The following is a 26320-nucleotide window of genomic DNA, read 5'->3' as shown; positions in this document are numbered from 1 at the left end:
TTCAATCCAGGTACACAAAGTGAAAAGCTGCTAATCCACCACTCTACCAGCCAAATAAATGGTTTAATTTTAATCCTTTGAAATAACTACTGCATCAAATATAATCTGTATATCTTTGGTTAAACTATTTTCTCGCTGGCATCAACATTTACATTCTCTCATTTATAATCTCTCAGGCCATTATTCTCTTATTCTTCGAGTATTCCCAGAAAAAGTTTCTAACATGAAGAGAGAACAGAGACAAATTTCAAGGTTTAATAAATTTTATCTTGATAACATCAAAAACAAGTTTAGCTTTTACATTGCAATATAAAAAATACATTAGTCTTCACATTAGTTTTACATGGAAATATATAATTATTTGAATATTTAAATATAGCTTTTCTTCAACCAAAAAAAAAAAGTGTTACTCAGAGCCCTAGTTACATAAATAATTTAAATGCACAAATGCAAAAACACACTTCACACGATACTGTCCACATACTGTAGAACTCAGGACAATTACAATAAAAATCTATGCAAAATACTGAACAAGAACAAGATTAATAAAATACTCATTATGGTTGTAATTTGACTTTTTACTATTAAAAGAATTTAATGCACTCTTGAATACACAAAAACATCAATTGTTTTATCTAATCTGCAAATTAAGCCAACATTTATTTAGACAAAGGGGCACATCTTGTATACTACCAAATTCTGAAAGTAATTTCCAATTTAATTTAAATTATAAGTTTCAACAATTTCAAGTTTTCACGCTTGTCTAAAATAATGATTACAAGAACTACTAAACATTTCAAAAACTTTAAACAAAACCATCAGTACAGCACTGTACTTCTATGTTTGGTAATATAAAATTTAAACATAAACCTTCTCCCTGCCCCCAATGAAAATGGTACTTAGAAGGGCTTCCAATGTGAAAATGGTAACATTTGTATAACTTGAAATTTGAATTACTTGAATTATAAGAACTGTTATCTCACATGATGTAATCACAATAGATATAACACATCATAAGTACGTAATATATATTTTCATTTGATCTCTTGCTTTTAAACTTACACCAAAAGAATACAGAATGTCTATTAATAAAATTTAAGGGAACTATGTGTATATTCCACAGGGAAAAAAGACACCAATACCCACAAATAGAATATTTTATACATCAGCTGTTTGTTTACTTCCTAGTCACTAGGATAAAGCTTTGTTTCTAAGTTAAAATTGGAGGATTATTTTAAACTACTGGCCCACAGTGATCTTTTAAGAAGAGAAATGAAAATATATTTGTGTATGAGGAGGCAAGGTCGAAGGAAATGAGATATATGCTGCTTTGCAACTAAAAACAAAAACATTGTTTTTAAACACAATTACTATTTAAATTTAGAAGTAAAGAAATTACAAAAGAACTCCATCATAGCATACACACAGGTTAAACAATGGCCCCTGAAATAAAACCACATTTAGAAACCAACTGTTACACTATATTTCATTATTTCTAAGGTAACACATTTTAAATTCTGAAATCAAGATATGGTTTAACACTGACCTTAGTTTCAAGAAAATACGGCAGTCATACAATATAGTTGTAATTCATGTTTCCCCTTAACATTAATGATAGAAGATCCAGGATCTTGGCTTAACATGAATGAACGACAACTGAATGCATCTGTACCAACTCAATCAGTGTCCCTGAATGCAAGTTCTGGATGTATTCTGAGTATCCCAGACTCAAACTGCATCTCGTTAACATCTTTTATTTGAACTGTTAAAATCTGTTAACAAGTTAAAGACAAACTAATGTATAAATACAGGTTTCCACTCGCAAAATGGGCCTCCACAAAGATTACCAGTTTTATTCAATTCTTTGAAATATTAAGTAATTTTCTAATGAGAATTAATGGCCTGCCCAAATATTACCAAGCCAATAATTTCAGTACAAATTATTAAAAACTGATATGGTAAGCTGGGTGCGGTGGCTCACGCCTGTAATCCCAGCACTTTGGGAGGCTAAGGCAGGTGGATCACAAGGTCAGGAGTTAGAGACCAGCCTGGCCAACACAGTAAAACCCCCACCTCTACTAAAAATACAAAAATTAGCCAGGCATGGTGGCGCACGCCTGTAGTCCCAGCTACTTGGGAGGCTCAGGCAGGAGAATCACTTGAACCCAGGAGGCGGAGGTTGCGGTGAGCCGAGATCAGGCCACTGCACTCCAGCCTGGGCAACGGAGTGAGACTCCGTCTCAAAAATAATAATAATAAATAAAAATAAAAATAAAAATAAAAATAAAAACTAATATGGTAATGCCTAAAATATTTTTAGGAGATAAGGCCACAAAGTAACCTGGATTTTCATATTAAACCACCAACTCTTCATGTAGAAGGGAGTAAAGGTGGTTAAAAAAAGGGGGGGGAATGCTTAAACACATGGGCAAAATTATTTTCCCTTTTAAGATCTAATAAGGCTAACCCAAAAAACTTATAGAGACTGTATGTGTGCATGCATCCAAATGATAAAAGTTAGAGACTTGCAGATCCAATTTAAATGAAGCAGGAGGAGTTTGTGTTAGGCATAAAAAAAAATCACCAGTTTTTAAAAACTGTATTAAAGATTACGGAATCTCATTTTCTGGAATGTTTTAAAAAGAAAGACAAACTACATTTTGTTTGTATTCATTTAAGTCAACTCCATTCAAAAGCTGACATAATTCATTATAGTTCCTTCTTTGTAATAAGTTTGCTATATTCATTCTCACAATGTTAAATTTGCAGGGATGAGAGAGATAATCATAAAAAATAAGAGGGATATGATTTGAGGAACAAAATTCTATATATGGTGCTAAATTACTTTGTGACATAAATTAAGATGAAGTTCTTCTACAGAAAATGTTGGACAAAGGTTGCTTTGAATCTTAAAATGAAAGGACTCTAAACACTAATTTTAAATGAATATAAAAATTGTGAAAAATAATATTGATAGCAAAATAGTTCAAGATTAGTTTTCTCACCAAAGTTGGGAAAGCTGTGTGTGCAAAGTACCAAATATATTTCAATTGAAGTACTGAATCCTCAACTAGCCTAAACACAAAAACAACTTCTATTTTGTCTCATTACCTCTCAATTTGTTTGCTAGCCGAGTCATCCTTCTTCCACATTGTTGTAAACAAGATGAGCTTCTCAGATCATATGCTCTCACAGGTCCAGCAGGACTTCTCTTTCGGCCATGGTAGCTTTCATCACTCCTCTTCTTCCTTCGTGTGATGTGGCAAGAAGCCCGCACAGGCACAGGTCGCTTTGCAGGAGGATTTGCCGTAGCGCTCGACAGCTCTTCAGCACCAGCTGGTGGAACTGAGGAATTCAAAAGCACTTTAGCTGTTCTCTTCACCTCCTTTAGCCTACTGACAACAGATTTTTTCTTTTTCAGATACATTCCAAGAAAAGCCCTCCTGGACTGATATCTATGACGTAAAAAAACAGAGTATTTTGAAATATACTTTCTAATTATATCACTTGGTTTGGTCCGAATCCAAATTGACTGTTTCTCTGAAGCTTTTCTGGGTTTTTGCTGGAGAATAATTGGTTTATAAACCTTTTTGGGACAACCTAACTTATTACTACTGGTTGTCACCTTCTTTCCATGAATTTTCTTTTTACTTTTACTTTCCAAAAACTTATTTCTAACTGATTTTGGAGAGATTTTGACAACATCACGATTTAAAAATGTTAGCTGGAAATTTCTTTTCTTTGGAACCTCATGAGCATGCAGAATCTTTGATTCTTCCAGAAACAGAGAAGGGTCACTGGTTCCCTGACGTGAATTAAATCCGTATCTTGCCGGCACTGCCATTAAAGGTGCTGAAGCAGAGCCTTGTCCATCAGCATCATTATCTCCTGCACTGGAGTTTTGGTTGCTCCTATTAAAATGAATTTTAACCCAGTTACGCCTCTCAAACTCTGGTACTAGTACATTCAGGGGAGGATTAATTACAATTTGCTTAATCAGGGGCTCATAATAATCAAAGATATTCCGTTTATATTTGCATATAAACTGAATATCATTATCCCAACTATGGTGCCTCATTTTAGGGAAGTGGAGGCCTTCACCCTCCTTCAGTTTAATATTTAAAGAAGAAAGAATACAGACTAAGGCTTTGGGTTGCACGGGCTTCAAAACTTTAGTACATGATGCAGGAAATTCAACTGTCCCAATTTTGACTTTCTTTTTAGTTTTTCTGTCATCCTGTAAACGTGAACACTTACTTTTTGGTGGGTCTTCCTCTTGTCTAATTATTTTTCTTTTCATCACTGGGTAATTCTTACAACTGGTCTGAGTACTATGGCTGATTTTCGCTGTCTGGCGTTGAGAAGCCACACGCCACTTTTGCTTAGGAGGCCTCTCTGCTGAAGGATGACGATGGCATGGTTTATCTAAGGCCACTGACAAGTCATCAATATCTGAAATACCACAGACAATATCATCACTTTCTGACAGAGCTTGAGTTGATGCAGTGTCCTCCTTACCCTGCAAGTCAGCCCAGGTAACCTTTTTTTTTCCCTTCAAAGAAACTTTTTTGGTCTCACAGTCATCATCAAAGTAACAGTGGAAACGACCTTCCCTAAATTCCTTCACAAGAGCATTAATTTTCATGTCATCTTCTCTCATTATCTGAGACCATGTTTTCCCCACAAATGAAGGAGGTACATGAGGTAAGGCTTCAAGAACTGGTTCATCAGTATTATCTTCTATGACACCCTTTGCTTTTTTCAGGTTCCTTACAGAATCAACCTTGGGAACACAGCTTGACTGGGAATCACGGTTCTTTTCTTTCAAGTCAAAAGACACCTTCTTACAAGGGTGTCTTTTCTTAACAGTTTCTTGAGGCTGATCAGTATCAGACAGAAGAGGGGGAGCACACTGAAAATTCATCTCAAAACCATCCGGTTCACAGCTCACATCTTCTAAATCTCTATGTTTTAGCTTTGAACGTTTTTTTTTATCGGCCCTTCGATGGAGCGCTGACTTGGAAGAGGCACCAAAATCAACTGCAGAAGCACTAGACTGACAGCTCTTACCTTTTAGGCCAGCATTTCTTGGATCTTTCCGAAGCTTGGCTTCTTTGCGAGCTTTCTGCAGTCGGTGAGTCGTTCGATGAGAAGTGTCTCCCAAATTAAATTTTCCTTTAGAACCATTATATCCACAGCTCTTATCTTCTGAGTCAATATATTTCGCCATTTTCTCATCAGGTCCTTGTGACTCGTAAGTCATGGACTCATCAGAGGCATCAACATTAAAACTCATTTCAGAACCACAAGACTGACAACTTGGCTCTCCCAGAATAATATAGTCTTTCTTCCGGTTTATTATTTTGAAAGTCTCTTTGCATTGGTTTGTCATTGAGGGAGTAGAGGCTTTACAACTACACCTGACTTCAGAACCAAAAGAGTCACAGCTCTTATCTTCTATATCAATACATTCTGTATTTATACAGTTGATATCTTTGACAGTCAACTGAGGTGGGTCAGTCACTAACTGAAGGGGAATATCATCTGAAATTACTTCATAATCACTATCACTGGGCACCAGATCCAAAAGTATCACCTTTGGAAGATGTGTTTCTTTGACTGACCCTGGAAACTGGTTAACCACTATTTGAAAAGGAACATCAGAATCATACATCATTTCTGAATCACTAGGTCCACCGGTCTTTTCTTCCATGACAACATGCTCTTCCTTCTGAAGGTCTGCCTCTTTGTAAGACACTTGAGGTTGGTCAACTTCTGACTGAAGACGAACACAAGAATCACATTTTATTTTAGAACCACAGACTTCACAGTTCTTACTTGCTAGATTATTATGATTCTTCTTTTGCACGTTTATTTCTTTGACAGGCACAGAAGATTGATCAGTCACAAACTGAACAGGAATATGAGAAGCATAACTTACATCAAAATCACCTAATTTATAGCTCTTATCTTCCAGATAAATATGGTCTTCCTTCCAAAGATTTATTTCTTTGGCAGATTTTTGAAGCTCATCTGCTGCTGCCTGGAAAGAGTCACTGGAATCAGAACTTTCTTCAGGACTGTAAGAAATACTGCTCTTATCTTCCAGACTGGCATGCTCCTCTTGCAAAATTTGGGGTTGTTTTATCACTGACTGAGGAGGGATATTTGAAACATAAATTATTCCAGAATCACTGGGCACATAGCCCTTATCATCCAGACAAACACGTTCCTCCCTCAAAAGATTTCTTTCTTTATTCACCCCTTGAATTTTATTAGTCACAGACAGAAGGGGTTCATGAGAATCAAAATTTATTTTAGTATTGGTAGGTTTGACAATCTTATTTTCCAAGTCAACATGCTCTTTCCAAAGACTGACCTCCTTAACTACTCCTTCAGGTTGGCCAGCCACTGGCTGAAGAACAGCAGAATCATACATAATTTCAAAACCCTTAGCTTCATTCCTGCTATCTTCCATGTCAACTTCTTCATCCTTCCAAAGGCTTATTTCTTTAACGGTTTCTCTCAGCTGGTCAGCCACTGACTGAAGAGGGTCATCAGAATCAAAACTTATTTCAGAACCACAACGCTGATTGTGCTTACCTTCTAGCTCAATGTGGTCCCGCTCCAAAATAGTTATTTGAGGTCGATTGACTATTGACTGAACCAAGAAACGAGAGTCCAAATTCATTTCAGAACAACGATATTGGCTGTTCTTAACTTCCAAGTACATATGGTTTTCATTCTCAAGGTTTACATGTTTAATAGCTACTTTGGGTTGATCAGCCACAGATTGGACAGAAACATCAGAATCATGTATTAATTTAGAAGTACTAGGTTCATTAATCTTATTTTTCAGGCCAATAACCTCTTCCTTCCATTGGTCTATTTTTTTAACCGCTTCCTGAAGTTGTTCAGAATCAAAAGTTATTTCAGAATCACCTGATTTACTGTTTTTGTCTCTCAGATTAACATGTTTTTCCTTCAAAAAAGCTAGCTGAGTTTGGTCAGTCATTGACTGAGGTGGAACATTAGAATCCAAAATTATTTCAGAACCACTACATTTATCATAGTTTTCTAGAACATATTGCTTCTTTCTGTTTATTTTGTTAACAGCTACTTGAGATTCAGTTACTGAATAATGAGGGACACTAGAATCTAAACTTGTTTTTGAACCACTGAATTCAGCACTTCCACCTTGGAATTCAGCATGCTTTTCTCTTTGAAGCCATGTTTCTTTGACAATTACTTCAGGTTTGTGAGTCGCTGGCCGAAGAGGGACATCAGAATCCAAACTTGTTTCAAAACCACTCTTATTTTCTAAGTACATGTGCTCTTTTGTGTGAAGGTTTATTTTTTTAATGGGATCTTCAGAATGTCCAGTCACTGAATGAAAAATGATATTATAATCCAAACTTACTTCCGAATCAATAGGTTCATTTTCCTTATTTTCTAAGTGTACCTGGTCTTCTTTTTGAGGATTTAGCTTTTTAACAGCTACTTCGGGAGAATTAGTCACTGAATGACGAGGGGCATAGGAATCCAAACTTATTTCAGAACCACTGGGTTCATCATTCTTCCTTTCTAAGTGAATGTACTCTTCTTTCTGAATTACTTCTTTAACAGCTACTTCAGGGTGATCATTTCCTGAATGAAGAGGAATATCAGAATCAAAAGTTATTTCAGAAACACAAGATTCATTACTTTTACTTTCCAGATCAACAGTTTCTTCCTCATAAACAGCTACTTCAGGTTGGTCAATTACTGAATAAAGAGGAATATCAGAATCAAAAGTTATTTCAGAACTATCTGACTCACAGCTCTCATCTTCCAGGTCAATGTGCCGTTCTTTTCCTTCAGCATCCAGATGAGACTGCTCAGAAACTGACAGAAGAGGCGGGTCAGAATCAAAAGTCAACTCAGAGCTGGAGCAATCATAGCTCTTAACTTCCATGTCAATATTTAACTCTTTAAGATTTACTTCATCCAAAGCTTCTTGAGGCTCATCGTGAGCTGAATGATAAAGAGAAGCCGGAGAATCAGAACTTAGAGAAGAACTGCTAGACTGAACACTCTTATTCTCAAGGTCAACATCCACTTTCTGAGGCTCTATTTCTGCTACTTGAGGCTGGTCAGCCACTAACTGAGCACCGGTGTGAAAACCCATTACAAGACCATGGGATTCATAGTTCACATCCATAAGGTCAGCATTCTTCTCCTTTAGAAGATTTATCTTTTCAACGGCCCTCTGGGATTCATCTGCAACTGTCCCGAGTGAGACATCACAATCAAAACGTGCTTTAGCACTACTGGGTTTACGCTTCTTATGTTTTAGGTGGACTTGTCTACCTTTCAGGTTTCTTCCTTTGACAGTCAGCTGGGGATGATCAACTACTGACTCAAGAGAAACATCACAATCAAAACTTGTTTCAGAACAACTCGATCCATAGTTATCAACCAAGCCAGAATGAGCCTTCTTCCGAAGTTTTGTTTCTCTGACAACCACCGGTGGTCGGTCAACCACTGACTGCAGTGGGAAAACAGAATCAGCACTTACTTCAGAACTACTGGAACCATAGTTCTTATCAACCAAACCAATGTGCACTTCCTTAGAAAGGCTTACTTCTTTTACAGATTGGTGAGGGTAGTCACTAGTGGACTGAGGTGAAGCATCACAATCAAAATTTGTTTCAGAATCACTAGATTCATAGCTTTGGTCAACCAGGCTAATACGCCTTGCATTCTGAAGACTTATTTCTTTAACAGTCATTTGGGATTGGTTCGTAACCAAGTGAAGAATGTCACCGCAATCAGAACTTCTTTTAGAAACATAAGATGTATTATTCTTATACTGTACATCAGTACATACTTCCTTGGAAAGGTTTACTTCTTTGGCACTCACTTTAGATTGGTCAGTCAGTGAATGAAAAGAGGAACTGCAATCAAAACTCATTTCTGAACCTCTAGATTCATAGTTATCTTCTTGGTCAATTCGCTCCTCCTTCCAAAGATTTATGTCTTGTGCAGTCTCTTGGGGCTGATCAGATGCTGACTGAAGAGAGCTACAATCAAACTTCATTTCGGAACTCACTGAGCACTTCTGTTCCCAAAAGGCTTTCTTGTTAAAAACCAAGTGCTTTTCTTCTTGGGTACAATCCATATTAGAAAAGAATTCCTCATGGTGCTTTGGAATAGTATCTTCAAAGATTCCTTTATTCAAAGGCATGTCAGTTTTATTCGGGTTTACTGCTAATTTGGAAGGAGATTTAACTCTTAAGGAGTCCTTAGTACCCATGCGTTCCTGGAATTTCAAGCCAGCTGACAAAGTTTTACCCTGAGATTTTACATCTCTCCACAAAACCAACTTATCTGAATTCATGCGTAAGTATTTCCTATTTGATTCTTTAGGTTTCTGATGTGAAAATGAAGAAGTTTCTACATGGGATGATGGCACAGGATTTCTAGAGGCCCCGTCTGGCTGTTCAAGGTATTTGTCAACTTTGTTTGGGTCACATTTGCTAACTGAATCCAAATGAGCTGCTGCCGGTAAACCAGTTGTATTAGTTGTAACTGGTCTATCATTAGAGCTTTCAGATAAACAACTAGCAGGAGCATTATAAATCACTGGCGGGCGTACCAAGTTGCTTCCATTATTTGTAGCCTGACCAATATCTACTAGATTACATTTTTTCACACCGGCCCCAATTTTATGAACAAACTCCAAGGGCTGCTGCTGTCCCTTCTCCAGTTTTTGAATAACTGATGGTCGAACTGAAACCTCCTGTGTGCCTTCCTGAGATTTATGAGGTCTGGAATGTAACTCTTCAATAGGTTCTGAAGCCTCGGAGGGTCTCTCTTCAGTAGCATCCTCATCCTCAATCTTATCCTCATCCTCTTCCTCTTCTTCAGAAAAATCATCATCCAAATGCACCACTTCAGATGATGACCCAGTATTCACATGTGTCTCATCTCGTGTTGAACTAAAAAGAAAGGGGGGAGACTCATAAACATATTCTAATATCTGTTTAAAATATTAAAAGAGAGGCATAATAAACGTTATTTGCTTTCTATTCTGGACTATCCTTAAAGGACAAGGAATCCAGGCAGTCACCACAGGCTGAACACCGCATGGACTGCGGGGAGGGAATTACTGCAGAAGGTGGAGGTGGTGCTACCAATTGCTACTGAAATACAAATGGCCCCTAAACATAAATGATTAATCAAATAAAATCATATATTATTTTTCAATTATCAGAGTAGTAACAGCAAAAAGTTTGACATATGTTACTTAACTTTGTATGCTTCAGTTTCTGCCTCCAAAAAAAGGGAATCTTACACTATTTTCCTCATGAGATTGTTTTGATGAGTAAATTAATTGTTACATGTAAGGAGCATTAAAATGAAGAAACAGCTCGACACATAGTAAGCATTCACAAATGTTAGCTATTATTAATCTTAACACAATGTTTTGGTGAAGGTGTAAGAACAAAGGCACTTTAATACATTGTTCACAGGAATATAGATCAGTTAACGGTTACTGGTTAACCTCTATGTAGATTTGTAACCTCTACAAAAAGCAATTTTGCAATGTCTATTAAAATTAAGAATGTACATACCCTCTGACCTCTAATTCCACTTTTGGTTTTCTCATGGGTTTAATGAGGCATGTACAAGAATATTTACTGCTGCTTTTGAGAGGAGGGAGGAGTAATAGCAAATGACTAGAATCAACCTGAATACTCAGTAACTGGGTACTGGTTAAATAATTAATGGTATTTAATGGAATACAATGTGGTTTTTAAAAATAATAAAACACCTCTATACATACAAATAAAAACCAATTACTATAAACATTGTCAGTGAAAAGCAAGGGTACACAGAAAGCTACCATTTATGTAAAATAGAAGGGAAAAAATAATGCACTTAGAATATCTAGAGAATGGCACATACAACTGTAGAAGTCTAGAGGTATCACGTGTTACCTCTAGTGAAGTGATTACAGGATGGCAGCAATTTAAGAAGACTTACTTTTGAACGTGCCCTGTGAATTATGTCTATGTATATGCATTTCCCATTCAAAATTTAAATTCCATTATTTTTAAAAAGACCCAAAATTTTCATATCTAAAATCAGTCTATGAATCTCTTCTATCAGTATCAAGACAACATGTTTAACCAAAGCATTTCAGGGACTGCTCTTTCATGTATATAACCAGCTGACCTAATGATATTGCCATGGCCTGAACTCTTTTTTTTTTTTTTGAGACGGAGTCTTGCTCTGTCGCCCAGGCTGGAGTGCAGTGGCCGGATCTCAGCTCACTGCAAGCTCTGACTCCCAGGTTTATGCCATTCTCCTGCCTCAGCCTCCCGAGTAGCTGGGACTGCAGGCGCCCGCCACCTCGCCCGGCTAGTTTTTTGTATTTTTTAGTAGAGACGGGGTTTCACCGTATTAGCCAGGATGGTCTCGATCTCCCGACCTCGTGATCCGCCCGTCTCGGCCTCCCAAAGTGCTGGGATTACAGGCTTGAGCCACCGCGCCCGGCCTAGCCTGAATTCTTAAAGTCAGGCAAACATTCATTCACGTAACAACCATCTACTAAGGACTTACTACTGCATTACAGGCACTATGCTAGGTACTAAGGCAAATTCAAAAAAAGTTGAGCTGCCTCTTAAAGACCATTCAAGTAGCTGCAGAAGGCAGACACATAAAAAATAATAACAATTCAAGGAGGTAAGTATCATCACATCTAGACTTAAGAAAAAAAAAAAAAAAAAAAAAAGATTAAACTGTCACAGCCAAGAAAGATCTAAAGAGACATTACAAGTGAATGTAATGTGGTATCCTGGATGTGATTCTGAAACTGAAAAACTAGTAAAACTAAGGAAATCTTAGTTTAAGAAAACTTAGTTTAAGTAGAAACTAAGAAGTCTGAATAAACCATGGACTTTACTAATATCAGTTCATTACTTGTAACAAATATACCACATTAACGTTAATAATAGAGAAACTGGGTGAGAGAGCATTATAGGCCCACTCTGTACTATTTCCTCAATGTTTCCATTAATCTGAAACTGTTTATAAAAACAGCCTATAAAAATTAAAAATAAACACCTAAAAATGTATTGAATTTTTCCAATTTGAGATGTCATTTGTCTAAGAGAACATGCACATGTGTCAGCCATATGCAATTTTATTTTAGCCTAAGTATTACTGTTACTATCTTTCCCATATAAATTGATTGCCTTAATATTAATTTTGAATTTGGAAAATAAAAAAGTTAACCCGGCATCCAAAGTATTGTGATACAGCAAAAAACAATCCTAATTTTTCATACTTCTCAACAATGACATTGCAGTGCAACAACCACTTTACTCTAGTTCTTCAGAACCCTAGACTTCTTCATTTGTCTTAAGGACTACCACAACATTCTCAAAATAAAACCAATTTTGCAACATGTAGCTAAGAAAAGAAAGAAAAGGGAGAAAAGAAAAGAAGGTAGAATCATAAAATCATACAGTTTGTAAAATCCCAAGAAGGTCATGAACTGCCATCTGGATGCTTTGATCTGCATCTGTATTTGTGTGTGTATAATATGTTTAACAATTAAATCATAATCCACATTTAACACATCATTTGTAACTACACAACAAAAAAAAGCTCTCTAAAAAGCTAACCATTAAAGATTAAAAACCACTCTTTTGGCCAGGTGTGGTGGTTCATGCCTGTAATCCCCTCACTTTGGAAGACTCAAGTGAGAAGATCACTTGAGGCCAAGAGTTCGAGAACAGCCTTGGCAACATAATGAGATCCTGTTTCTACAAAAATTTTAAAAAATAAGCCAGGCATGGTGGTACATGCCTATAGTCCCAGATACTCGAGAGTTTGAAGCAGGTGGGTCACTTGAGCCCAGGACTTTGAGACTACAGTGAGCTATAATCACGCGCTGCACTCCAGCCTGGGCCACAGAGTGAGACCTACAAACGAACAAAAAACAGCTAAACTCTTGAGCTAAAAAGAAAAACTCTTGCGCTAAAAAGAAAATATTTTTTAAATTATCTAAAAGAAATAAAAACTATGATATATGGCCAAAATAAAAACATCATACTGTTAAATACTTCCATTAAGAAAAGAATTCATAAATACAACTGGGCATCCAATTTAAGATGAAAAAAATAACAACCAAATTGCCCCCATAAGAAGGTAGATGAAATATATTAAGAAAAGGAAAAAATTAATGAAGACAAAACAAAAATAAAGCAAGAGCTGACTTTCAGGAAAGCTAAAATAGAAAAATTTACAATGTCTAGACAAGAAGAGAACAGAAAGGAAATTTTTTTAAATCATAAATCCTGTAAGTTAGAAAGTTTATACATATATAATAAAATAATGTACTATTGGCATGTGATTTTTTTAAAATCAAGGAAACAAAATGATATGCAAAAAGATCTACATACACACATATACACAAATACAAGAACTCAGGTTATGACACAGGTGGTGACATTTTATATCAGCAGGGATAATGAGAGATACAAGAAGTCCTGCCTCACACCACATATAAAAAGAAACTCCAAGATGATTACAAGTATTTAAAACAAAAAACAAAGGCATGAAGAAAAAGGCATAAAAGAAGCCGTAAAGAAAAATTCTCCTTACATCTGATTAAATCAAAAATTTTAATTTCTGTATGATAAAGAGTAACATATACAGTTAAAAGACAAACAACTGGGTTCCGAAAAAAAATCTGTAACACATTTAAAATACAAAGGATATTACTCATACTCAAATATTGCTTACAAAGCCAAAATATACAAATAACTCAATAGAAAAATGGGCAAAGTATATTAACAAACATATCATAGAATAAAATATGGCCAATCAATACACAAAAAAGTTCTACCTGAAAATAGATAATATGGGATTATCAGTATGTATATCTACACATTTTTGGCCCATTATTTTGGTAGGGAAAAAAGAAGCTGATAATCCCAGGGTTAGCAACAGTGACAGGAAATCGGCATTCTCTTATGCTGCTGGTGTGAGTATAAATTGGTATAGCCTTCTAGGAAGTGTCTAGCAAGGATTTCAAATGTCCATACACAATGTGAGCAACAAAATAAATAATAACTAGTAACAAATTAAAACCCATAGAATAAAAGAAATATCCATGAGTCTATAATGATATAAATAAATATTAAATACTTGAATAAATAAGTGAAAGAACAAGATCTTCTTTATGGTAGAATTTTGATTAAAGAATCATTAATGGCTGCACAAAATAAGTGGGCAAAAGTAAGATAAGAAACAGGGTATTTACTCAGTCTCAAAGTTCTCCCCCATACCGATCCTTATTAATTAGGAAAAACAGTAACTTCACAGTGGAGTAACTTGGCAGACAGTAGTACCTTAATCAAGTGGCTCAAGCTAACATCACCCAAATGATAGGGCAACCTTATGTGTCTCCTGATTCCACACTGAGAAGGGCACAACATCGATTCTAAGATATTCGTGCCCAAAATGCATGACCAAAGTTTAATCATAAGAAAATATCAGACAGACAAAAATTGAAGGCTATCCCATAAATTAACTGGCCAGTACTCTATAAAGAAAGTATCATGGTCTTAAAAACAAAGAAAAACTGAGGAACGATTTAAGATAAAGGAAAACTAGGGAGATGCTGACAACAAAATGCAATGTGTGATTCTGGATTGGCTTCTGGTCCAAGAAATGGACATGAGTTAAGACAACCAACAAAATTTAAACAAGGTCTATAGATTAGCTGTTAGTATGGTATCAATGTAATTTCTTGGTTTCTGGTTTTTGTGTTTTTAAAATTGGCTCCCTCTGAGCAGGGTTCAGGGAGATTTTGCTTTGGGTTTGTTTGTTTTGAGACGAAGTTTCGCTCTTGTTGCCCAGACTGGAGTGCAATGGCACAATCTCGACTCACCACAACCTCCACCTCCCGGGTTCAAGCAATTCTCCTGCCTCAGCCTCCTGAGTACCTGGGATTACAGGCATGCACCACCATGCCCAGCTAATTTTTTGTATTTTTAGTAGAGGCAGGGTTTCTCCATGTTGGTCAGGCTGGTCTCAAACTCCCAACCTCAGGTGATCCGCCCGCCTCGGCCTCCCAAAGTGGTGGTATTATAGGTGTGAGCCACTGCGTCCAGCTTGGGGCTTGTTTTTTTTAGAGGCCAGAACAGGCCTCACTTTGTTGCCCAGGCTGGATGCACCTATTCACGGGCTGCGGGGAGGTCAAAGTACACTGCAGCCTCCAACTCCCGTAGTCAAGTAATCCTCCTACTGCATTTGTAGTTTCCTGGTTTTTATCATTGTACTGTGGTTTTTTTTATCTTTTTTTTTAAGATGGAGTCTAGCTTTGTCACCCAGGCTGGAGTACAGTTCAAGGAACTATTCTACCTCAGCCTCCCGAGTAGCTGGGACTACAGGCATGTGCCAACATGCCTAGCAAATTTTTATATTCTTAGTAGAGACAGGGGTTTCACCATGTTGGCCAGGCTGGTCTTGAACTCCTGACCTCAAGCCATCAGCCCTCCTTGGCTTCCCAAAGTGCTGGGATTACAGGTGTGAGCCACCACTCCTGGCCCTCTGTGGTTATTTTGGATTTAATATTTGAGAAAGCCAGGGGAAGGTGATCCAAGAACTTCTTGTACCCGTTTTGCAACATTTTTGTAAGCCTGAAATTATTCCAAAAAGGAAAGTTAAAAAATAAAAAAAAAAATTAAAAAAACATTTTTAAGGTCCATAAACTCTGACCCAGAACTTCAAATTCTAGCAAGATATAACATAGAAATAGTTGCATGTGGCCGCGTGCAGTAGCTCACGCCTGTAATCCCAGCACTCTGGGAGGGCGAGGTGGGCAGATTACCTGAGGTCGGGAGTTTGAGACCAGCCTGGCCAACATGGTGAAACCCATCTCTACTAAAAATACACAGATTAGCCAGGCATGGTGGCACATGCCTGTAATCCCAGCTACTCGGGAGGCTGAGGCAGGAGAATTGCTTGAGTCCGGGAGATGGAGGTTGCAATGACCCAAGACCATGCCATAGCACTCCAACCTGGCCAACAGAGTGAGACTCTGTCTCAAAAAAACAAAACAAAACAAAAAAGAAACAGTTTCATGTAAAAACATGTTTGCTGAAGCACTGCTCATGAGAGTTATACAATGGAGCTGGGCACGGTGACTCATGCCTGTAATCCCAGCACTTTGGGAAGCCAAGGCGGGCAGATCATCTGAGGTCAGGAGTTCAAGACCAGCCTGGCCAACATGGCAAAACCCAGTCTCTACTAAACATACAAAAAAATTAGCCAGGCGTGGTGATGTGTGCCTCTAATCCCAGCTACTCAGGAGACTGAGGCAGGAAGAACTGCTTGAATCAGGAAGGCGGAGGTTGCAGTGAGCTGAGATCGTGACAGAGCAAGACTCCGTCTCAAAAAAAAACAAAAAAACTGGAAATTTATACTGACCCCAGGATAGGCTAATTCTATCTTCCCATCAGCTAAGAAATCATCTTGTTTTCCTCTAACTTTTCCCCATTAAAATATTTTTGCCATTTCTAAGGTCTATGTTAGTGATCTGCAAGGCAAAGAAGTTTATCTCTTTTTCTACTAATTGGTGCACATCTCAGTTAATTCTGCACAGATGTGCTAATGATCTATTTTTACCTTATCTTGTACAGCTGGAGCTAAAAACTTACCACAGTATTTAATCTGATTTTCTACCAATGTTTTTCTTTAACATAGGGCATTAACTCTTAAATGTTATCAAAATAATTACTTTTATTAAAAACAACTAAAACAAATGGATACAAGAAAAGCTATCAAAATAAAGACAGTTATTTAAAAACCCAATTCTTTTTGATATCTCTTTTACTCAGAATTAGCAAAGAGTTCTATTAATGTGGAACTGACTCAGTTTTGACTTGATTGTCCTTACTCTGCTTTTGTCATCAGATTTTCTGTTGCTAACCTTCCAAAAACTATTTTGCAGGTGCGGTGGCTCACACCTGTAATCTCAGCACTTTGGGAGGCCAAGCTGGGTGGATCACCTGAGGTCGGTAGTTCCAGACCAGCCTGACCAACATGGGGAAACCTCGCCTCTAATAAAAATACAAAAAATTAGCCAGGCTTGGTGGCGCATGCCTGTAATCCCAGCTACTCGGGAGGCTGAGGCAGGAGAATCGCTTGAACCTGGGAGGTGGAGGTTGCGGTGAGCTGAGATCATGCCATTGCACTCTACCCTGGGCAACAAGAGCGAAACTCCACCTCAGAAAAAACAAACAAACAAACAGATAAAAACTATTTCTTCCTCCTTTTCCCCCTGCTTAATCCTATAACATACTTATAAAACATCTTAATGATATACAATTATTTATTAGCCTAAGACTTTTATTTAGGAAAAAAACATAATGTAGTCCATATCTTCTATAGTGAAATTTCTTACTTAAGCTAAGAAAAATTTAAAATTGCAAATGAAAGTTACTAAAATTTCACTTTATATTCCTTGATTCAAAGATTCACTTAAAGTATTGATTGGGACATGAACACAAACACCCACTGTAACATATAACTACGTATAAATATTATTCCAATCAACTACTTTACCTGCTCTCTTGACAGTGATATGGGTGGTGCTGCAGTACATCCTGTAAGAAACGCTCCATCAAACTGCTGGTACATATTTGACGTCTACTCTGTCTGGTCAAACTCCTGTGCTGAGCACTGAACAAATGCTATAAAGAAAAAAGAAATGGAATATTTTTAAATGGATAGTATTTAGTAGTGAGAGTTCGACAAAACGGATTCATTTATATACTCCTGGTTAAATTATGAACTGACAGCTTTTCTATAAAGCAATTCTGAAATTTGCATCTAAAAACCATAAAACTACTTTCCCTTAGGTAAAATAATGAGATTTCCTTAAGTATAGCCTAAGGAAATAGTCTTAAAGGTAAATGATTCATGCAAAAAAGATACCATTATCATAGTATAACAAAAAACTGGAAACCTCCTAAGTTTCTAACAGTAAAAGACTTCAGTTATAATAGGCTCTAAGATGTAATACTACGCAGCTATCTAAAATAATACAAAGAATTTTTAATAACATGGGGAAACGTTACATATTAAGAAAAAATGAGTGTGGTAGTGTGGCCAAGCGGTCTAAGGTGCTGGATTTAGAAAAAAATGAGGAATGCAAAAACTACATGTATGGTTTCATGTCAAACTACAGTTTAAAAACATACAGACAAGTAAATGGAAGAAATTACAGTAGTCCCCTATTATCCTCAGGGGATTTGTTCCAAGACCCCCCCAGTGGATGCCTGAAACGGTGGATAGTACCAAACCTATATATGTTTTTCCTTACGTACCTATGATAAAGATTAATTTATAAACTAGACACAGTAAGGGATTAACGACAATAACTGATAATGAAACAAAACAATTATAACAATACACTGTAATAAAAGTAAAATAAGGGTTACTTGAACACAAGCACCATGATATCCAACAATTGATCTAATAACCAAGACAGTTACTGAGTGACTAATGGGCAGATGGTATATACAGCAGGAATATGCTGGACAAATGGATGATTCATATTCTGAGTGGGACAATGAGTAACAGCAAAGGATTTCATCAAGCTACTCAGAATGACGTGCAATTTATTTGCCCATTTATTTCTGGAATTTTCCATATAATATTTTCCAGTCATGTTTGGCTGTAACTGAAACCAACGACAGATAAGGGGGGACTAGTGTGTATGTATACCAAACCTTACTAGTACAGATGTCAGTGTGGTGCAGTTATGGGTAATTTTTCAATTTTTCTTATAAATTCTTATCTTTTTCAATGAGTAAATGTTTTTTAAAATGAAAATCTGTTAAGAGAGAGAACAGGGTTGGATTATTGTATTAAAAGAGGTCAAAGATTAACTGACAAAAAAGGCCCCTTTATTTTCTTTCAGAAATTAAAAATCCTAACTTGAACACAAAATTAAAATAAATACACTAAATTTCTCAGACTTGTAATTCTCTCTACAGTTAGAAAGATTCTTTCTTTACTAATATTATTTAGTGGACTAGCAAGCAGAATGGGAAAAAGTCTACCTATGGAGCACCTATGATGTACCAAACACAGTGCTATTCCATTTACACAGTAATCTTCACTGACTTTTCACTAAGAATATTGTCCCCATTTAGCATGAAAAGACTAAGGTACAAAAAATTAAGAGTAAACTGGGCTGGGCACAGTGGCTCAGGCCTGTAATCCCAGCACTTTGGGAGGCTGCGGTGGGCAGATCACCTGAGGTCAGTTTAAGACCAGCCTGGCCAACAAGGCGAAACCCCGTCTCTAGTGAACAAAAAAAAAATTACCCAGGCATGGTGGTGCTGCGTGCCTAGTCCTAGCTACTGGGGAGGCTCAGGCAGGAGAACTGCTTGAACCCTGGAGGCGGAGGTTGCAGTGAGCTGAGACTGCATCACTGCACTCCAACCTGGGTGACAGAGGGAGATTCTGTCTCAAACAACAACAACAAAAAAAACAGAAAAGAAAAGAAAAAAAAAAAAAGAATTAGAGTAAACTGCCCAAAGTTTTATACTGAGCAAACAGCAAGGCCAGGATTTTAATAACTCCAAAGCTTATCCTCTTTCTTTGTATCATGCTAGGAAATGGCATATTTCTAACATGTTATTTATAATTTAATAGTGCATTTTAATTTAACAATACTTAGAAAAGATATTTTAAAATATCCCGGTAAAGGTGTTAAAGAACTTAAATCAGGTTGCTAACTCCTGACCACTGTTACAACTCTTGGCATTATCTTCTTCCATGTTGACTTCAGAGGTCCATGCTAGCTAGTGCTCCTAGCCCCAGGAACAATCTACATTATGACACTTTCAAAATCCTGCTACAAAACTCTCCACTGTCCAGGACCCATCACCAGAGTTAGAATGCCTGGTGGTTAAAGGGGACAAATGCACAAGGAAACAAGTAAATATTCAGTTAAAATCCAACCTTACTGAATGAAGAATATGTGGTACATATACATCATGGAATGCTACACAGCCATAAAAAATGAGATGGTGTCATTTGCAGCAACATGGATGCAGCTGGAGGCCATCATCCTAAGCAAATTTACACAGGAACAGAAAACCAAATACCGCATGTTCTCACTTTTAAGTGGGAGCTAAACATTAGGTACATGTGGACATAAAGATGGGAATAAAAGGCACTGGGAGATACTGGGTCAGGAGAGGCAGGGCAGGGGGCAAGGGCTGAAAAACTACCTATCAGGTACTATGCTCACTACCTGAATGATGGAATCATTTGTAACCCAAACCTCAGCATCACACAATATACCCACGTAACAAGCCTGGACATGTGTCCCCCCAAATCTAAAATAAAAGTTGAAATTACAAAAATAAATAATAAAATCCAACCTTGTCCTCTCTCTGCCAAGGCAAAAAGAAAAAAGAAATGTGAATAGAAAACTTCATTTACATCCCATAAGGTGTCAGTTCCTTTAGATTTTTTGAATTGATGTATAACATACATAAAGTACACAAATCATATGCATACAGCTCAATCAACTATCACAAAGTGGACACATCCTTACCATCTATCCATGAAAAGTTGACAAGCATCCAGAAATCCCTGTAATGTCCCATCCCAATCTAATATCCCTTCCCTTTTCCCCAAAAGTAACTATTACCTAACTTTTAATACTATAGTTTTGAAATTTTCTGAAATGTATATAAATGGAGTCATATAATATGTATGCTTTTGCATTCAGCTTATTTTACTCAAATTATATATGTGACATTCATCCATATTAGCTGAATCTGTTCATCTTCTTTTCTGCATAATATTTCATTGTATGAATATGCCATATTTCATTCATTCATTCTACTCTTGACGGACAATTGTGTTGTTTCCAGCTTTTGGCTATTACTAATAATGCTGTGAAGAACCTTCTTGTATGTGTCTTTTGGTGCCAATGTGCATGTATTTTTGTTGAGTACATTAATAGGAGTGAAACTTCTGGGTCATAAAAATTTGCGCACGCTCAGCTTTAGTACTCACTATCGACCAGTCTTCCAAAGTGGCTGTACCAATGTATATTCCTACCAGCAGTATTCCTAGCTCCTCATCAACACTTGGTATTGTCAGTCTGTTTCATTTTAGCAATTATAAGGATGTTTATTGTTATATCACTGTGGCCTTAATCTGTAATTTTTGTGATAGCTTTTCATATTTACTGGCCATCTGGATATCCTCTTTTATGTTGGGTCTGTTAAGTCTCTCTATTTTTCAAATGGATGTTCTGTCTCTTCCTTATGGATGTGTAGAAATTCCTTATTCTGGACACCAGTTCTTTGCTCAATTATATGTGTTTCGAGTACCATCTTCCTCTCTGGAGCTTCTTTTCACTTTCTTAAACATCTTCCATTGTTTCTCAGTCCAGAGTTTTTCTTTTTTTGTCAGTGGTTTTTGTGGCCAGAAATCTCTCTTTACCATCAAAGTCCTAGAGATTTTCTCCTGTTTCTAGAAGCTTTACTATTTTGGCTACAATATTTATGTCTATAGTCTACTTCTAACTGATTTTTATATGCAGGGTGATTCGGCAATAAAGTTTCACTTTCCTCTCCATATGAATATTCAACTGACCCAGTATCACTTATTGAAGAAAGTTCTGTCCTCACTGCTGTGCAGCACCACCTTTGTTACAAATCAGACGTCCATATATGTGTCTGTTTCTGGAATTCCTGGTTTGTTTCCATGGTCTAACTCTGCAGCAAGACTATATTATTTTAAAGACTAAAGTTTCATAAGTTTTAGTATCTAATAGAGGACATCTATTCACTTTGTTCTTAAGATTATCCTAGTTCTTCTGGAGCCTTTTACTTTCCCACATTTATTTTTGGAATTGGCTTTTCATTAAAAAAAATAATTCTCTGGGATTTTGATTGAAATTACATTGGATAAATATAACAATCTAGGCACAAATGACATGTTTACAATATTGATTCTTCAATCCATGAACATGAAAATTTCTTTCAATGTTTATAGTTTCTAGTTTAAAGATCTCACATTTTCTCATGTTTATTCCCTAGATTTTGATGTTCTTTGATGCTATTGTAATTTTTTTATCTCATTTTCTACATGGTATCTGTATATAAAAATAGTTTCTTTTTACATTGGTCTAACCACCTTTTTTAACTCACTTATTGATTCTAATGGTTTACCTAGATATCTTTTGAGTTTTTATGGCCACATGTTGTGTATAAATAATAGTTTTATTTCTTCTTATCCAGTCTTCATCATTTTTATTTTCCTTTCCTTATTTCCTTGAGTAGGACCTCTGACAAAATATTGAATACAGTTGTAATTCAAGCATCAAATCTATTTTCACTTAATATATTATTGATAGAGTTGTATTTAACTTTTTCTTTTTCAATCTGTTATTCTTGCCTATACAATTATCCCTTTTCCTCTCCTTTCTTGTCTTCTTGTGGACTACATTTCATCATTTCAATTTTTCCCTTTCTGTTAACTCTGTAGTTAGTTATAGACTTTTCATAGTCTATTTTGGTAAGAGATTACAATGAGCAACCCTGAACTGTCAATGTCTAAAATTACTTGTTACTTTTATTCTCTTTATAAACAATGCAAAGTCCTTAGAAATTAACATTATTTACTCCCCTCCCAATTTATATGCCATTGTTGTTCATCCCACAAGACAGAATTCACTTAGATTGCCTACATATTTACCTTTCCACTGTTCTTCATTACTTCCTGTATCTCTGAGCTTCCATCGGGAATCATTTTCCTTCTGCCTGAAGAACTCCTTTTTAGTTTTTCCTTTAGTGAGAGTCTGCTGGTGACAAATTCCCTTAATTTTTATTTCCTGAAAATAGTTTTATTTCACCTTCCTTATTAAAAGATATACGTATTGAGTAGAGAATTCTAGGCGCAGTTGTTTTCTTTCTTTTGGCTTCCATTGTTTCTGTTAAGTACTTCACTAGATATGGGCCCCATATTACTTCACTGCTTTTATAGTTCTCCAAAGCCTTGAAATACAAGGCTGCAAACATCCTCAACAAAATATTATTAATAGCAAACCAAATCCAGCAACATATAAAAAGGATTATATACCATGACCAAGTGGGATTTAGCCCACAAATGCAAGATTAGTTTAACATCTGAAAACCAACCAATCTAACTGCTATAGGTTGAACTGCATCCCCCCCAAAATTCACATGTTGAGGTTCTAACCCCTAATGTGACTGTATTTGGAAGCAGGGCTTTTAGGAGGTAATTTAGGTTAAATGAAGTCATAACAGTAGCGACATCATTCAATAGGATTGGTGGCCTTATAAAATAGGAAGAGAAATTGCCCTCTCCCTCTGCTACAGAAGGACACAGTAAGAAGGGCTGTTAGGAATTGGTCCATGGCCTGCTAGGAACCGGGCCACACAGCAGGAGGTAAGCGGCAGGCAAGCAAGCGCTACTACCTGAGCTCCACCTCCTGTCAGATCAGTGGAGACATTAGATTCTCATAGGAGCATAAACTCTATTGTGAACTGTGCATGCAAGGGATCTAGGTTGCGTGCTCCTTATGAGAATCTAATGCCTGATGATCTGAGGTGGAACAGTTAAATCCCAAAACCACCCCTCCACCCTGTCTGTGGAAAAATTGTCTTCCACAAAACTGGTCCCTGGTGCCAAAAAGGCTGGGGACTGCTGATTTAAGTTAACTAGTCTATGGTATTTTATTATGGCAGCCTGAGCTGACGAATACTGTAATATATTATATTAATAGACTAAAGGAAAAAAACGCATACTTATCTAATAGTTGCAGAAAAGCGTTTGACAAAAGCCTATACCCTTTCATGATTAAACACTTATCAAATTAGGAATAGAAGGCTAAAACCCACAACTAACATCAAACTTAATGACAAAAGACTGAAAGTTTTCTCCCAAGATTCAAAACAAAACAAGGATATCCATTCTCACTACCGTAATTTAACACTCATCATACTAGAAATTCTAGCAAGAGCAATTAGGCAAGAAAAAGAAATAATGGCATCCAGATTGGGGAAAAAAGCAGTAAAACTATTTGGAAAGGACATAATCTAGTATATAGAAAATCCTAAGGAATTGACAAAAAAACAATTAGCACTAATAAACAAGGTCAGCAAGGTTGTATGACACAAGATCAATATTTAAAAATCTATTGAAGCTCTCCATACACTCCCAACAAACAATCCAAAATGAACTTAAGAAAACTATTCCATTTACAATAGCATCAAAATGAATAAAATGCTTAGGAATAAATTTAGCATAAGAAGTGTAAAACTTGTACACTGAAAATTACAAAACACTGTTGAAAGATTTTAAATCTCTCCGTAAATGGAAATACATACCTCTATTCATGGACTGGAAGACTTAATATTAAGATGTATATTCCCCATGAATGTATCTACAGATTCAACACAATCCCTATCAGAATTCCAGCTGCTTTTCTGCAGAAACCAACAAGGTAATCTTTAAATTCATATGGAAATACAAGGAACCAAGAATAGCCAAAACAATCTTGAAAAAGAGGAACAAAGTTGGAGGACTCAAATGTCATGATTCCAAATTTTACTACAAAGCTGCAGTAATCAAGACTATGTGGTGCTGGCATCAGAGCAGATATATAGATAAATAAAATGGAATTGAAAGTCTAGAGGTAAACCTTATATTTATGGTCAACTGATTTTCAACAAGGATGTCAAGGCAATTGAATCAGGAAAGGATAGTCTTCAACAAATGGTGCTGGTACTACTGTACATCACATGCAAAAGAATAAACTTGGAAAAAGATGGCCAGCACAATGAACAAACCACTATATCTTAACAAAAACAACTTAAGAAGGGCAATGGAGTGCATCAGAGGAGAAACAGAAACCAGGGTGAGCAAAGAACTCAGAATGGCAACACAGAAAGCAGAAGGGAATGCCAGGCCTCCAGCACCCGATTCCCAACCGGGATCAGCGGGGAACCAGGAAGAACTTCTCCCTATAGCAAGGAGGCAAGCAAGAGGATTCCAACAATCAACCCCCATTAATACCTTGTACACCTACAGACCTCACCCCTGCAGTCCTCACAAGGACGAAGACCAGCTGAAGGCGCTATCTGGAGTCTACACCACTGTGTTCCCCTGAAAGAAGAAGCCAATACTGTGCCCTGGCCCCTGTAAACTATTTGGAAAGGACATGTGGCTACACCACCTTGCAAGTGGAACTATGGCTGAAACGTGTTTTGCTCCAAGGGCAAGCAGCCATGGCTCCCTTTCATCCCTGAGGCTAAGCCACTGCTGAATCATCCCAGCCCAGTGGCCTGACATCCTCAGGCCAAGATACAAACAGTAGTTAAATCCTTCCTCATAGAATCAAGAAGAAATGAAGCCACTTCACCCACCTCTGCTCTCACCCTATCAGGCTGGAGCTAAAGTGGTACCCTGCCTCCCAGGAAAATAGTACCTTTGTGGCTCAAAGCAGTCACGCGTCCCCAGTGCCTAGGTTGAAGTAGCATCCTGAATTGCAGGAAACTGCCTTAGATATTTAGAGTAGTCACACAACCCAGTACCTAAGCTGAAGTGGCACCCAGAGAAATGGCCACCCGGAACAGTCACGCCACTGTCCCCGATCCCCTCCCAAACCTGAACTGAAGCAGCACATGCCCCCCTGGGAAATGGTGTCCTGGCCAAGCTGAGCAGCTGTGTACCCCAGGGCTGAGTACCTCATGTCCCAGGGAAAGAGAGCAGTGGCTAAGCTTAGACACCTCATCCTACTAGCCAAACAACTCTAGTACTCTGCTTTCCTAGACCAGACTAGACCCCTAGAGTCTGAGCTGCTGAGACATGCCTTTACCTGGGGAATGGAGTCACTGTACTGTTCCCTGCCCTACCCAGGGTCCAAACAATAGCTATGTATCTGCTGCTGCTGAGTCCTACCATTCCAGTGTCTAGAGTCATTACTACACAATGCCTCATCCCCTGAGACCTAAGTTGCCACTGAGCTCTACTGGCTCACGTTTCTGAACTGCAGCCACACCCTGTTCCCCAGGATCAAACCTCCAGAGCAACTATTTTTCCCTGGAGTCAGGTCAGTGCTGTGCCCTGCCCTTCAGGGGTAGAAATCTCAGCTACAACCTGACTCCCTGGGCCCCAGCTACTAGGGGGTGCCTAAAAGTGACAGGTCCTGGCTCTGTGGGCAACCTACATCCAACCCCACCAAAAAGCAAATCTGTACCCC

General features: G+C 37.4%; 1 protein-coding gene across 15 annotated transcripts in view; it reads right to left on the bottom strand.

The window, feature by feature from the left end:
* Positions 1-245: 245 nt before the first annotated feature.
* The window catches only part of ZDBF2 (zinc finger DBF-type containing 2), a 38460-nt gene continuing 12385 nt past the window's right edge, over positions 246-26320 (bottom strand). For 3 of the 15 annotated variants that reach the window (XM_077957419.1, XM_077957421.1, XM_077957422.1), the window contains 3 exons: positions 22792-22894; positions 17626-17753; positions 2720-9980 (listed from right to left, as the gene is read on the bottom strand). In XM_077957419.1, the coding sequence (XP_077813545.1) occupies positions 3095-9980; positions 17626-17753; positions 22792-22845 (7068 nt within the window). In that variant the 5' untranslated portion in view covers positions 22846-22894 and the 3' untranslated portion in view covers positions 2720-3094. Of the gene's footprint in view, positions 9981-17625; positions 17754-22791; positions 22895-26320 lie in introns of all 15 variants that reach the window. The other 12 variants (XM_028831031.2, XM_028831025.2, XM_077957418.1 and 9 more) reach the window with 7 other exon arrangements.

The sequence above is a fragment of the Macaca mulatta genome, chromosome 12 (genome assembly GCF_049350105.2).
Source record: "Macaca mulatta isolate MMU2019108-1 chromosome 12, T2T-MMU8v2.0, whole genome shotgun sequence".
NCBI classification, from domain to species: Eukaryota; Metazoa; Chordata; class Mammalia; order Primates; family Cercopithecidae; genus Macaca; species Macaca mulatta.
The sequence above is the reverse complement of the archived record's forward strand: the minus strand, read 5'-3'. Positions and strand labels throughout refer to the sequence as shown.